This window comes from Gossypium hirsutum, chromosome D01, assembly GCF_007990345.1.
Source record: "Gossypium hirsutum isolate 1008001.06 chromosome D01, Gossypium_hirsutum_v2.1, whole genome shotgun sequence".
Classification (NCBI taxonomy): domain Eukaryota; kingdom Viridiplantae; phylum Streptophyta; class Magnoliopsida; order Malvales; family Malvaceae; genus Gossypium; species Gossypium hirsutum.
In genome coordinates, this window is record NC_053437.1 from 5,820,926 (window position 1) to 5,836,456 (window position 15,531).

The 15,531-nt window shown below is 36.6% G+C and overlaps 2 protein-coding genes across 2 annotated transcripts; both read left to right on the forward strand.

Annotated features, from left to right (window-relative positions):
• Positions 1–4,674: 4,674 nt before the first annotated feature.
• LOC121213533 (receptor-like protein Cf-9 homolog) lies at positions 4,675–6,005 on the forward strand. Its single transcript, XM_041086316.1, has 2 exons — positions 4,675–4,930; positions 4,993–6,005. The coding sequence occupies exons 1-2, from the start codon at positions 4,675–4,677 to the stop codon at positions 6,003–6,005; spliced, it is 1,269 nt and encodes a 422-aa protein (XP_040942250.1).
• A 122-nt stretch (positions 6,006–6,127) lies between these two features.
• LOC107917199 (receptor-like protein 19) lies at positions 6,128–13,148 on the forward strand. Its single transcript, XM_041086317.1, has 3 exons — positions 6,128–7,205; positions 12,591–12,787; positions 12,930–13,148. The coding sequence occupies exons 1-3, from the start codon at positions 6,128–6,130 to the stop codon at positions 13,146–13,148; spliced, it is 1,494 nt and encodes a 497-aa protein (XP_040942251.1).
• The last annotated feature ends 2,383 nt before the right edge of the window (positions 13,149–15,531 follow it).

Here is a 15,531-nt window from a genome sequence, read left to right on the forward strand (position 1 = left end):
TCGAACTTGAAGGTTTACAGTGGGGGCAACCTGATTAAATGTTTCCTCAGAAAAGCCAGCTAAGCAAGAAGGCGTTGTAGCACGTCAGTGATAAAGCCTTAATAAACTTTGAGCAATGATAGCCTAAGAAGGATCATTCTTGAAAAAATATAAAATAAAATTATGTATTCATGCAAACACCATTCACATCTGTCTAGTTAGGAGCATTTGATTCATTTTTGATCATGTCATCCTAATCATTAGGCATAATTAGGTTCACTATACAGGTCATGTTCCCCAGAGAACAGATCAGTGATGCTAACAGATATTGCCTTCCTGCATCGAAAGAGTGAAGCAGATCGAAGACACCAACCTCGCCTCCCTCAGAGACAGTGGAGCAGGTTGAAGATAGCAGATCTTGCCTTCCTGCATAGACAGCGAAGCAGATCAAAGATGACAGATTTTACCTCCCTGTGGTTACAGTGGAGTACATTGAAGCCAGTAATTCTACTTCCCTGGGCAGCAGTGGAATAGATTGAAGATTTCAGATCTTGCCTTCTTGCATCGACAATGAAGCAGATCGAAGATGGCGGATTTTACCTCCCTGAGGTTACAGTGGAGTACATTGAAGCCAGTAATTCTATCTCCCTGGGCAACAGTGAAATAGATTGAAGATTACAGATCTTGCCTCCCTAAGCAGTAGTGGAGCAGATCAAAGATGGCAGATTTTACCTCCCTAAGGTTACAGTGCAGTACATTGAAGCCAGTAATTCTATCTCCTTGGGCGACAATGGAATAGATTGGAGATTTCAGATCTTGCCTCCCTAAGCAGTAGTGGAGCAGATCGAAGATGGCGGATTTTACCTCTCTGAAGTTGCAGTGGAGTATATTAGTAATTCTACTTCCCCTGTTGGCGTGAAGTAGATCAAAGATAGCAGATCTTGTCTTCCCATACTGGTGGCGAAGTAGATCGAAGAAAGTAGATCAAAGATGGTGGATTTTACCTCCCTGAGGTTGCAGTGGAGTACATTGAAGCCAGTAATTCTATCTCCCTGGGCAACAGTGGAGTAGATTGAAGATTTCAGATCTTGTCTCCCCAAGCAGTAGTGGAGCAGATCAAAGATGACAGATTTTACCTCCCTGAGGTTGCAGTGGAGTACATTGAAGCCAGTAATTCTATCTCCCTGGGCAGCAGTGGAATAGATTGAGGAAAACAGATCTTGTCTCCCCAAGCAGTAGTGGAGCAGATCAAAGATGGCAGATTTTACCTCCCTGTGGTTACAACGGAGTACATTGAAGCCAGTAATTCTACTTCCCTGGGCAGCAGTGGAATAGATTGAATATTTCAGATCTTGTCTCCCTAAGCAGTAGTGGAGCATATCAAAGATGGTGAATTTTACCTCCCTGTGGTTACAGTACATTGAAGCCAGTAATTCTACTTCCCTGGGCAGCAGTGAAATAGATTAAAGATTTCAGATCTTGTCTCCCTAAGCAGTAGTGGAGCAGATCAAAGATGGTGAATTTTACCTCATTGTGGTTATAGTGGAGTATATTGAAGCCAGTAATTCTATCTCCCTAGGCAGCAGTGGAATAGATTGAAGATTTCAGATCTTATCTCTCTAAGCAGTAGTGGAGTAGATCAAAGATAATGGATTTTACCTCCCTGTGGTTACAGTGGAGTACATTGAAGCCAGTTACCCTATCTCCCCGAAGTTGCAGTAGAGCAGATCGCATCAGATTTATCTTTAAGTTGTGGCAGAACAAGTTAAAGCTATAAGTCTCATCTCCATGAGTTTACAGTGGAGCAGATTAAAGATAGCAAATTTTGTTCTTTTGAGGAGCTACAACGTAGAAATCCTATCTCCCCGACATTGCAGTGGAGTAGATAGAAACACCAATTCCTATACCTCTCAGGATGCAGTAGGAAGGAATGAAGCTATTGGAAGTAGAGAAGCAATGAAGAAATCGAGGCTTAGTAAAACCGGGCATAATTGGGTATTTTAGTCTTTGCTCTGTTCCCGTCACACGACAACGAGCAAAGAGGGGCAACTGTAATACCAATTATTTACCCGGGCCCACATAATAAATTAAAACAGAAAAAATAAACAGTCCAACACTAGCAGGCCCAATAGCCAATTTTCAAACCCTAGCCAAGCAAAATTAATTTGCTGAAATCCTCAACCGGCCTCCCCTACACGCGCGCCGCTCCCACGCACAACAGCACCCACGTTCTCCTCCACATTGACTGGCCGCATACCTGCAATACAACAAACAAGGAGCAAATAGCGAAAAGAAAGGGATTCATAGCAAAATGGAATGAAAGAAATATTTTTATATATCTATTTTCCTTTTCGCTTTGGCTATAAAAAGCCAATTAAAATCTGTATACCAGGGGAAAAAAAAGAAATAGAGGATAATACTGAAAATTGAAAGAAAAACAGTGAAATAAAGTCGAAAGAGGTGAATCGCATCTTTGATTATTCATTATTTATTTTTGTTGTTTTTTTACTGCTTTTATATTGAACCAAGGGGAAAAATACTACCTTCGTGGTTACGCCGTGGGGATCCAAGTCTGCCACGCCTGAGTCGGGGTCGGAATCGGTGCCGGAATTTCGACCGACCGAATCGCTTCAAACGGCGGTGCAAGGATGGGTTAAAAGAACCCTAGCAGAGCCACATTTTGTTTTTTTAAAAAGGAACCAAATGATTTTGTTTTTTCTTTTTTTTTTCAGTTTTGTTTCATTTATGCAGCACACAAAGATGGCACCGCTTGGTTTGGGGGTCTGCGCATATCAACCTTAAATGGTAGAATTTCGCAATAAGTCCTCCCCCTTTGCGCCATGTTTTATTAAGTCAGTTATTTCTTTTTAATTTGGCCCAAATTCTTTTACCTTGTTTCAAATCAGTCCCCATTGAGGCGCAGCATTTTAGGGAGGCAGATTATTTCCATTAGGGCCCCCTCATATAATGCGTGCGTTGCAAATTGGTCCCTGTTCTATTTTAATTTCGTTTTTTGGTTATTTTGTTCTTTTTTTTGCAATTCATTTTTTTTTAATTTTTATTTTTAAATTTATTACTATATTATTTATTATCATTTATTACTATTTCTATATTCATACATGCATTTTTTATATAGTATATATATATATACATATTTCTTTATTTAATATTTTTTAAGCTTTTATAAATACATGCATTCATACGTGTTAAAATTTTCTTTTTATATATAGTTTTTTTTTTGTTTTAGCTTTCATATACTTTATATTATATATGTATCCATAAGCATTTTTATTTTGTAAATATATGCATATCCACATACTTTTATATTATTTTACTCCCATAATTTTTTTTTTACATTCATATATACGTGCATACATACATATTTAAATTCTCATACACACATATTTTTTTATATTTTATAAATTTTGATTCCATAGTTTTTATAAACAAGTATATATATATACATGTACATACACTTTTATTTTATAGTACATACTAGTTTTTATAAACAAGTATATATATATACATGTACATACACTTTTATTTTATAGTACATACGAATTTTCCTTATTCTGGCGCATATGCATTTTTTTAGAAATTATTATAAATTTTGCCTTTTTATATGTACACTTATATATGTGTTTTAACATATGTGTACACATATTTGCAAGTTTACTTGTATATTGTACTTGTATATATATATTTGTAAATATTTAGTCATATATGTTTTAAATCAAAGCATTTGTATCATATTCTATATTACCTTTTTAACATACCCTTTTTGAAAATATGTTTTGGTTTTAACCATACATCAAAGTTATTTTCTTGCTTCAAAGGTTTTTTTGAATAAAAGCAATATTCGAAGTTTGGGATTTTCGAGGGAAATTGAGCCCTAACATATTGAGTTCGGATTTTCTTTGTTAATCTTAAATAACCGAGGATATTCTTTATTCAAAACGCATGAGTATAAAAATCATTTCTGGGAACTTAACTTGTTGTGTCCTAACGTATTGGGTGTGGCATGTTACTTTCTCAAAATGAAGATTTTCGCATAAAATTAAAGTGATATTCAAAGTTCGAGAATTATGAGGAATTGTACCCTAACGCATTGGGACTCGATTTATTTACATGACTTGAACAATTGATTATCCTTTTGCAAATTTTATCATCTGAGCTGATTTTAAAATCTTTTTAACTTTCGACACTAAGACATTAAATGATCAATTTGATACCGATTGTGGGCGTTACGAGGGTGCTAATCCTTCCTCGTGCGTAACTGACTCACGAACTCGTTTTCTCAAAATTCGTAGACCAACATAATTTTTAAGGTGAGCCGATCACACCTTAATAAAGGATCGGTGGTGACTCCAGTTTTATTTTTAAAGTCGACAACTGAAATTTTTGCTTTCAAAAAACGGTTTCGACACTCCTTATTCTACTTTCATACCTTAAGCCTTCAACCCATAGCACATTTCCAAGTTCACCTCCTTAAAACTTTGTCTCCTGCCATCGCTTGCTTCAAATATTTTTAAAATGGGAAAATTTATATGGTTGTGTCAAATCCGTAGTCTTCTCTTAGTGCTGTTCTTTCTTTCGGTTGTCGGTTGTTGTCTGGGCTTGTCTATCTCTTCTCTTAAGCCAACTCCTTTATGTCTACCTGAAGACGCCTCAGCCTTCCTCCAATTCAAGAACACCATGTCCATTGATTATTCTAGTGATGATTCCTCTTGCTATCCCAAAACAAGTTACTGGAATGAAAGCACCAATTGCTGTTCATGGAAAGGAGTCAATTGTGATAAGGCAAGTGGTCAAGTGTTTGGACTCGACCTTAGTTGCTCTTTGCTTGTTGGCTCTCTTTCTCCAAACACTAGCCCTTTCCGCCTTCAAGGACTCAAACGGCTCAACCTTGCTTCCAATGATTTCAATGCTTCTCCGATTCAGTCCGGGTTTAGTCAGTTATTAAGTTAATTTGATACATCTTGATCTTTTTTGATTCTTCTTTCTCCGGTTCAGTTCCATCGGATATTTCTTTGCCAGCAAAACTGATTTCACTTGATCTTTCTCAAAATAACCATTTGAAATTTGATAGCCATAGTTTGGCCATGCTTACACGCAACTTATCTAAATTACAAAACCTTTTTCTTAACAGTGTAAATATGTTTGATGTTGTGCCTACTTCCTTCAACAACTTGCCTTCGTCTTTAAAGCGTTTGCGTCTCGAGTTTTGTGATTTAAAGGGGGAATTCCCTAGTGAAATATTCCAGCTAGCGTACCTTGAGCATGTTGATCTAAGTTGGAACTCTTTAACAGGTTATCTCCCTAAGTCCAATTGGAGCAGTACCCTCAAGTACTTTAAACTTTACAATAATCACTTTGGAGGGTCCATTCCTGCGTCCATTGGAAACCTCACAAAAATCACCTTTCTAGATTTATCCCTCAATGAATTCGAAGGTCAGCTTCCCTCAATTCTGTTCATCCTTAAACAGCTTCCCTCAGCTTCCCTCCCAACTCATGTAACAGGGCTTCAGAATTTGAATGAGTTCTTTCTAAATGATAACTCGTTAACCGGAGGAATTACATCTTGGCCTTTTACTTTGCCATCTCTAAAATATTTAGACCTTAGTAATAACAGTCTAACCGGTCCAATTGACAAGATTCAAAAGCCTAATTCAGTTCAAGAGGTTTATTTGGCATATAATCACATGCATGGGGAAATACAAAGTTCGTTCTTCAATCTTGCAAATCTGATCGAACTTGATCTTTCATCAAATAACTTTAGTGGTCTCATAAAGTCAGATATGCTTTTAAAGTTGAAGAACCTTGAAACACTCGTTCTTTCGTCAAATAATTTTAATGGTGCCATCAAGTTAGATGTGCTTTCAAAGCTGAAGAATCTTTCAATGCTTGAGCTTTCACATAACAAGTTGCTATCATTGAGTAGTGACGATGGTGTTAACTCCACTTTTCAAAACTCGAGACTTTATACTTCTCTTCTTGCAATGTACAACAATTTCCGAATATCTTGAGATCAGCCAAAAGCTTGCGTTATCTTGATCTTTCTAATAATGCAATTAAGGGTTCAATTTTCAAATGGGAATCAGAAGGTTGGGAACAATTGTCCTAGTTAAATCTTTCCCACAATTTACTGATGAGTTTAAAGCAATTTCCAGGGGAGAATTTTCATATCCTGGATCTTCGTTCTAACCTACTCCAGGGTCCCCTTCTAGCTCCACTACCACCTTCATTGGAAGAATTCTGGATTTCAAATAACAATTTTACAGGAGAAATCCCTCCTCCTATTTGTAATTTGACTTTCCCTCAGATTCTTGATTTATCTAAAAATTACTTGGGTGGAATAATTCTGAAATGTCTTGGAAGTTCGAGTTATGGTTCCAGAATCATCAACCTACAAAAGAATATCTTTAAAGGAAAAATCCCTGATTTTTGTGCTGATTACAATGGTTTGATAAATCTTGCCCTTAATGACAACCAGCTGGAAGGGCCATTGCCACGATCCTTGATCAATTGTACCTTTTTAAAGTTTTTAAATTTGGCAAATAACAAGTTAAATGATACTTTTCCCCGTTGGTTGGGTGCACTTCCAGCTCTGCAAGTTTTAATCCTACGATTCAACAGGTTTCATGGTCTCTTGAACATTTCCGGAGATATTAGACCATCCTTTTCATCATTGCAAATTGTTGATCTCTCTGGGAATGAATTTAATGGAGTCTTACCTACAACTTTCTTCCAAGATCTAAATTCTCTGAAGCATGCAAGAAACCTAAGTGAACTAGTACAAGAATCCGATAAGGAAGGACTGACTCCGCTTTACGCATTACATTTCTATGATCAAGTTTCGGTCAATGTAACATGGAAAAAGTCAGAAATGGAGTTGGAGTATATAAGAACGTTACCCATTTTCAGTGCCATTGATTTTTCAAATAATAGATTCTCTGGAAAAATCCCGGAGGCAATTGGAGAGCTTCGTACACTTGAGGTGCTCAACCTGTCTCACAACAGCTTCACCGGTAATATTCCACCATCGTTGGGGAACTTAGTAGAACTTGAATCTTTAGATCTTTCATCAAATAACCTCAGTGGCGAGATTCCTTTTCAAATGACAAAATTGACGTTTCTCGAAGTGTTAAATTTTTCACACAACAATCTTGTGGGACCCATCCCCCATGGAAACCAATTCAACACTTTTGAGAATGATTCCTATTACGGTAACTTGGGATTTGTTGTTCCAATAGGGTCGGAAGCGTGTAAATTATTGTACTAAAAAATCACACAAAGTTCAATTCCCAGGAAAGAGAGGTGGATCACATGGATCTCTTAAATACCAAGTCTTTCCTTAGACAGAATATCCCTTCTATAGTAATTTAATAGCACAATTAAATACTACTATTATACCCTCAAATATTGAAAGAAAAATAGAACAAAAAAAGAACACAAGAGTTTTAACGAGGTTCGGTAAATTATACCTACGTCCTCGGGCACTAACACCAGATGATAACTTTACTATCTTCAAAGTATTACAAACAAATAGAATTCCTTAAGAATTCTCAAATGGGAGAAGAGAGAAAACTAAGAGAGAAAGATTGGTTGGGATGGTTGAAATGAGAAATGGTTAGGCCTATTTATAGTTGAAGTTCAGGGACTAACTTGCAAATGGCCTAAAAAATTAGGAACCAAAATTGCAATTATCCCTTTCAACTTTAAACAACTTGCCAATTATTTTTTTTCTTTCGGTGCCAATTGCACCTCCCACCATTTTTGACTTTTCAACCCCTTTTTAATTTAACTTATCAACAATCTCCACCTTGAAGATTTGATTAGGATAATCACATCTTCACACACTTCCTTCAACTCCCCAAATTCGATAAAGCTATCTTTTGTAGTGCCTCCAAATGCGCTCTCGAGCGCCATACACCTAAAGGTGCTCAAATTCTCAGGATGTTAATCAAGTTCAAACAATGATTAAACTTGATTGTTGTTACCACCTTGGTCATCATATCTGCGGGATTATCTGTTGTCGGAATCTTCTCAAGTAGAATTTTTCCTTTTTCAAAGACTTCCCGCACAAAGTGATATCTTACGTCGATATGCTTGGTTCTTGAATGATAGACTTGATTTTTCACTAAATGAATAGCACTCTGACTGTCACAATATAGACTAATGTGACTTTGAACAACTCCCAAGTCTTTCAATAATCCATTAAGCCAAATAGCCTCCTTAACAGCTTCTGTAACTGCCATATATTCTGCCTCTATAGTAGACACAGCTACTGTAGACTGTAAGGTAGACTTCCAACTCACTGGGGCTTTCGCAAGAGTAAACAGATACCCCGTAGTTGAACGACGTTTATCTAAATCACCAGCAAAGTCAGAATCAACATATCCAACTACAAACTGACCAAGTGCTTCATCCTGTTCAAAAATTAAACCAACATCTACGGTTTTTCGAAGATACCGTAGAATCCATTTCACAGCTTGCCAATGTCCTTTTCCAGGATCATGCATATACCTGCTCACAACTCCAACAGCTTGTGAAATGTCAGGCCTCGTACACACCATCGCATACATCAAACTCCCAACTGCATTAGCATATGGGACTTTCGCCATATATTCTCTTTCTTCTTCAGTTTTCGGAGATAATTGAGCACTAAGTTTCAAATGAGAAGCAAGTGGGGTACTTACATGTTTTGTGTTTTCATTTACACCAAAACATTGTAATACCTTTTTCAGATATTGCTTCTGATTCAAACAAAGCTTGCCTCTCTGTCTATCTCTACTTATCTCCATGCCGAGAATCTTCTTGGCCTCACCTAGATCCTTCATCTCGAACTCTTGATTCAACTGAGCCTTCAGCTTATCTATCTCATTTTGGCTCTTCGAAGCGATTAACATATCATCAACATACAAGAGTAGATAAATGAAAGATCCGTCATGCAGCTTCTGCAAATACACACAATTGTCATATTTGCTTCTTGTGTACTTCTGCCTTCTCATAAAGCTATCAAATCGCTTGTACCACTGCCTCGGGGATTGCTTCAATCCATATAGCGATTTGTTAAGCTTACAAACCCAATTTCTACCACCAGCATCTGTGTATCCTTCTGGCTGAGTCATATAGATCTCCTCTTCTAACTCACCATGCAAGAAAGCCGTCTTAACATCAAGTTGAGCTAGCTCCAAATTCAACTGTGCTACCAAGGCCAACAAAATTCTAATGGAGGAATGCTTCACAACAGGGGAAAATACATCATTGTAGTCAATTCCCTCCTTCTGAGCGTAGCCTTTAGCTACCAATCTTGCCTTGTAGCGAATATCCTTCTTGCTAGGAGATCCATCTTTCTTTGTGAATACCCACTTGCATCCGATTGCCCTTTTACCTTTCGGTAATTGCGCCAACTCCCAAGTATTGTTCTTCAGGAGAGACTGCATTTCTTCATCCATGGCGCTTTTCCATTTATCACTTTCTAAGCTTTGCATTGCTTCTTGATAAGTGATAGGAATATCATCAACAACGGGAAGGGCGTAGGCCACCATATCAGTAAATCGAGCAGGTTTACGAATTTCTCTCCGTGGCCTTGCAACTGCAACTGGTTCTGGTGTACTTAGTGGTTCTTGGGTCAGAACCTCTTCAACCTCTAATTCCTCCATTGTGGCTGGAGAATTAGACTTATTAACTGGGCAAATCCCCATCTGCTCAAACTCCACCTGTTTTGGAGTACACTCCACCTGCTGTGGAGTATTGCTCGTCTGAATATCTTTATCTGCTATCTTTTTCAATGTGGCAGATTCATCAAAGGTAACATCTCTGCTACAGATCATTTTCTTTGTGCTTAAGCACCAAAGACGAAATCCCTTCACTCCAGAAGTGATTCCCATAAAGAGAGCTTTCTTTGCCCTCGGATCTAACTTTGACTCCTTCACATGGTAATATGCAGTGGATCCAAACACATGTAAGGAATCATAATCTGTAGCCGGTTTTCCAGACCATACCTCCATAGGAGTTTTTCTTTCTAATGCAGATGATGGCAAACGATTAACAAGATGGCCAGCGTATGTCACAGCCTCAGCCCAAAATTGCTTGCCCAACCCAGCATTGGACAACATACATCGAACTTTCTCCAGCAATGTTCGATTCATACGCTCTGCCACTCCATTCTGTTGTGGTGTATCCCTAACTGTGAAGTGTCGAACAATACCATACTCTTGGCACACATCGAAGAACGGATCACTTTTATATTCCCCTCCATTGTCCGTCCTAAGCCGCTTGATTTTCTTGCCAGTCTGGTTTTCGATCATAGTTTTCCATTTAAGAAAAACTCCAAGCACTTCATCTTTAGTTTTCATGGTATACACCCAAACTCTTCTGGAAAAGTCATCAACAAAAGTAACAAAGTAGTGTTTTCCTCCCAACGAAGGTGTTTTGGAAGGCCCCCACACATCTGAGTGAATATATTCCAAAATACCTTTTGTATTATGGATAGCAGTGCCGAATTTCACTCTCTTTTGCTTTCCCAGAACACAGTGCTCACAAAATTTTAATTTGCAAGCCTTTGCACCTTTCAACAATCCTTGCTTTGCCAGAATTTGCAAGGATTTTTCGCTGGCATGTCCCAACTTCATATGCCACAACTGCATTGAGTCCAAGTCTTTGTTACCGGAAGCTGCAGCGACTGCTCCAATAACTGTACTACCTTGGTAGTAATACAAGTTATTTTTCCTGATGCCTTTCAATATCACAAGTGCGCCAGATGTCACTTTCAAAATCCCATCTCTCATAGTAACAACTGAACCATTGGATTCCAAGGCTCCCAATGAGATGAGATTTTTCTTCAAACTGGGCACGTACCGAACATCAGTCAGAACTCTGGTTGATCCATCTTGATTCTTTAATTGGATTGAACCTATCCCAACAGTTTTACAGGCATTGTCATTGCCCATATAAACAACTCCTCCATTTAGTTCTACTAAATCAGAGAACCACTCCCGGTTAGGGGACATATGATAGGTACAACCCGAATCCAATATCCACTCATCTGAATGGAACGACGATGATGATGCAACCAGTGATAGTTCAGAGTCACTAGTATCATGCTTTGCAACACAAGCATCTACAGCAGCTTTTCCCTTATTCTTCAGCTTTGGACAATTTTTCTTCCAGTGGCCTTTCTCATGACAAAAAGCACGTTCATCTTTCCCGAGTCTGGACTTTGACTTTGATCTCCCCTTTTGAGTTTTCTTCCGAGTGTATGAACGACCTCGGACTACTAAAGCTTCTGTATCTCTGATTGAGTTTTTCTGTTTGTCCTTCTTTCTCTGTTCATAACTGTATAAGGCCGCACAGACTTCGCTCAGAGATATATCACTCCTGCCATGAAGTAGAGTAGTTTCTAGGAACTCAAACTCCTCAGGAAGTAACCCCAACAGCATCAAAGCCAAATCTTCATCTTTGAATGTCTCATCCATATTCAGCAAATCAGTGACTAACTGATTAAATTTGGTGATGTGATCATTCATTGTGGTACTTGGGACGTATGTGAAGCGAAACAGTCTTTTCTTCAAGTGGAGCTTATTTTGACTGTTTTTCTTCAAAAATTTTTCTTCAAGTGCCACCCACAACTTATTTGCAGAAGTCTCCTTTGAAAAAGCATACCTCTGCTCTCGAGAAAGGCATGATCGAATTGTGCCACATGCCAACCGATTGATCGCCTTCCAATCTTTCTCCTGTACATCATCTGGTTTCTCTTCATCAATGGCAATGTCTAGACCCTACTGAAAAAGGGCATCTAGAACCTCACTTTGCCACATACCAAAATGGCCCGTGCCATCAAAGATCTCCACGGCCAATCTTGCATTTGCAATTGTCGGTCTTGTCCACATGGACGATGTTGAAGCTCCTACACCGACCGTTTTCTCCATAATCTTTCAATATACCTAAGGAAATCTTTTCTGATGTGGAAGATCAGTTTAAACTGCAACCACAGAGCATACTACGATTAACCTTCGGCTCTTGATACCACTTGTTGTTCCAATAGGGTCGGAAGCGTGTAAATTATTGTACTAAAAAATCACACAAAGTTCAATTCCCAGGAAAGAGAGGTGGATCACATGGATCTCTTAAATACCAAGTCTTTCCTTAGACAGAATATCCCTTCTATAGTAATTTAATAGCACAATTAAATACTACTATTATACCCTCAAATATTGAAAGAAAAATAGAACAAAAAAAGAACACAAGAGTTTTAACGAGGTTCGGTAAATTATACCTACGTCCTCGGGCACTAACACCAGATGATAACTTTACTATCTTCAAAGTATTACAAACAAATAGAATTCCTTAAGAATTCTCAAATGGGAGAAGAGAGAAAACTAAGAGAGAAAGATTGGTTGGGATGGTTGAAATGAGAAATGGTTAGGCCTATTTATAGTTGAAGTTCAGGGACTAACTTGCAAATGGCCTAAAAAATTAGGAACCAAAATTGCAATTATCCCTTTCAACTTTAAACAACTTGCCAACTATTTTTTTTCTTTCGGTGCCAATTGCACCTCCCACCATTTTTGACTTTTCAACCCCTTTTTAATTTAACTTATCAACAGGATTATGTGGCTTCCCCTTGACAAAGCAATGCGGCAATGGTGAGGGATCGAAACCACCTGCACCGAAGCGTAAGGAAGCTAAAGGTTCTCCAGTAGCCTTTATATGGAAACTTGTGATGATGGGATACGGATGTGGAGTAGTGCTAGGATTGAGCACTGGCTACCTTGTGTTCACCACTGGAAGGCCATGGTGGTTTGTAAGAATAGTTGAGAGATATTGGAAACCGAATGTTACAAGATGGATTTGCAGAATTAGAGGAAAAAGAAACAAGCACTGAACCCAAATTCCAAGATACGTTTTGACCATCTATTAGTTTTTTTTTTTTTCTGATTTTGTAGTTTACAGACAAGCCTTATTCTTTCTTTTTGTCATATGTAGTGGTTCGAGATCAGGAAGATGCAGCCTTGCTACTGTATGTTTTGGCCAGAAATAGCATGTTTTTGGAGTTCATTTTCGTGTCCAGTGATTTGAAGAAAGGATTCAAGGTGGACTTGGAGGATAACTTGCATTCCTTCTTGTTCAATTTGATCATACGAGTGTTTGCATTTGTAAATTAGTATTTTTGGGCTATGTTACGTTTATGAGACGTTGTATGCTGTTTTAGTTTTTAGTTTTTTCTTTTCCTTTTTTCGTCAAATCTATGGCTTTGGTGTGTTTTCCTCGAGTTGTTTGAATTTAAACAATGTTCAATGTTCAAAGGAAATATTGTATTTGCCCTTTGATATTATTGTCTTTGATATTTTCTTAAATAGATAACCTATAAAGAAGAATTTGTTAGCAGACACAAAAATGATAATGTAATTTATTTTAATAAATGAACTTATTTTATTTTTATATATAATTAGTCTTCTTTCCATTTTGCATGGTTATAGTTATTAAAAAAAAAAAAGTAGGACTTTTCAATTGGTTGTACTAAGCCATTGCATCTAAATATTTCTAGGCCCCCTAATAAAAGTTGGGAAAATCATCTTTTTTTTCAATTTTTTTAGAGAAAATACCGAAACACCTCTTGAATTAAAAATAAAACAAAACATATTAAACTCATACACATGTGTTCGTCTACACATCCTTAAAGGGCAAGTAGAATTGAAAAGACTTCGTACGTATGTCCCTTAGAAATTTATGAATAAAGAAAAGAACAGGAAAGTGAAGATCATGTAATTAAAGTGACGGTTGAGACAAATCATAACTTAATTTGTTAAAAGTCATTAGTCAAGGTATCAATTTGGCGAATTCCACAACTTTTATACAATTTTATTTTTAGTACTAAAACTAAAAAGTTTGTAATATGAGTATTGATGTTATATATTTTTATCATTTTAATCACTTATTATTAATTTGTCATTACATAGAATTATTTTAGTCATCCAACTTAAATAAAATTTCATTTTAGTCACTCATTTTATATTTTTAATTTTTTTATATATTTTTTTAAGAATTAACTTATGTCGGGTTAGAAAAATCATTTTATCTTTTTAATTTCTTTTATTTTAATTTTAGAATTAATTTCAATTTTTTTCTCAATAAAAGGAAGGGAAAAAACTTAAGATTTTGCAGAGAATTATTTGGATTTTAATATGAAGAACTAGAGTTTTTAGTGGAAAAATCAATTTATTTTTTCTTTTTCATTTATTAAAATTAGTTTTAGGTTTTTCAGTAAGAAGGAAGTATTTGGGGTTTTGTAGGAAATTACTTTGAATTTTTATAAGAAATTTTTGAATTTTTAGAGGAAAATTTATTTTATCTTTTAATTTCTTTTACTTTTTCTTTTTGGAATTAAATTAAAATGAAAAAACTTATGATTTTTCGATAAATGGACAAAAGTTGTGGTTATAGTATATAGGTTGCCTTTCTTTTGTTTTAAAGAGTACTAGTACTCTTAGTACTCTTTTATTTTTGTCACCTTTTTTTTTCTTGTTTTTTCAATATAGTGTGAATGCTTAGAAATTGTAATAAGAAGTTAGAGATCCCAACACCAAAGGGTTGATGTTTGGTCGGAAGAAAGACCACGACTATTGCAATTCCTATCTTTGTTTCATATTATTTGAAATGACTTAATGTTACTATCTTTGTATGGGTGCAGGGGTTGCAGGTCTTGAGACTTAGCTAACAAAGTATCGAGACTTAGTTTGTAAGTTTCAGGATTTGGACTATGAATCTCGATACTTGGGTGCAAGTCTCGAAACCTTAGACCTTTGAAGCAAAATTTGAGTCTAAAAACATGCATGTCTAGAGATTTGAAGCAGGAAACTTAAAAGCAAGAGTAAAACACACCAAAATCACCCGAAAACATCTCATTTACATGCAAGCACAAAATGGAGCTCAAGAATACTTGAAAACATTTGAACTCTACTTCAAACATCAATAAATCATACTCATGAATTCATAAAACACATGTATCATTTTCAAAATTCATATAACACAATTTGTAAGTTGAGGAACTTATACAATTGTTACAAAACATTGAGACTAAAATTGAAATCTCTCAAAATAGAAATTACATCATAGCACACTTGGTCATCATTTTTAATTAAGATTTGACTGGCATATTTTTTTTTTTTTACAAAGTCAAGGTACATCCTAGCACACTCGTTCACACTAGCCATGTTTTTCTTTTTCTTTAAAGACTGTCAGTTCTCTTTATCTTCGTCACCCTTCTTTTTATTCTTGTTGTTTTTCCAATTTAGTGTGAATGCTTAGAAATTGCAACAAGAAATCACGTACCCCCACACCAAAAGGGTCGATGTCTGCTATGCTAGGATCAATGACCATGACTATTGCAATTACTATTTTTTTTTTCATATTGTTTGATATGACTTAGGGTGAATTACAAGGCGTAAAATTAAAGCGATGGGTATATGGCTGACGAAGACTAGGCACCACTGTTCGGGAGTTTTTCATTCTATGGTTTTTTTAGGAATATTTTATGCCTTTTTGTAT

What these genes read in the sequence shown, in the direction of transcription:
- LOC121213533 (XM_041086316.1), top strand. Translation starts at nt 4,675, where the DNA reads ATGTCCATTGATTATTCTAGTGATGATTCCTCTTGCTATCCCAAAACA. An exon ending in TCCGATTCAGTCCGGGTTTA is followed by an intron (nt 4,931 to 4,992) that starts GTCAGTTATTAA and finishes TCTCCGGTTCAG; the next exon opens with TTCCATCGGATATTTCTTTG.
- LOC107917199 (XM_041086317.1), top strand. Translation starts at nt 6,128, where the DNA reads ATGAGTTTAAAGCAATTTCCAGGGGAGAATTTTCATATCCTGGATCTT. An exon ending in TGAGAATGATTCCTATTACG is followed by an intron (nt 7,206 to 12,590) that starts GTAACTTGGGAT and finishes ACTTATCAACAG; the next exon opens with GATTATGTGGCTTCCCCTTG. An exon ending in CTGGAAGGCCATGGTGGTTT is followed by an intron (nt 12,788 to 12,929) that starts GTAAGAATAGTT and finishes CTGATTTTGTAG; the next exon opens with TTTACAGACAAGCCTTATTC.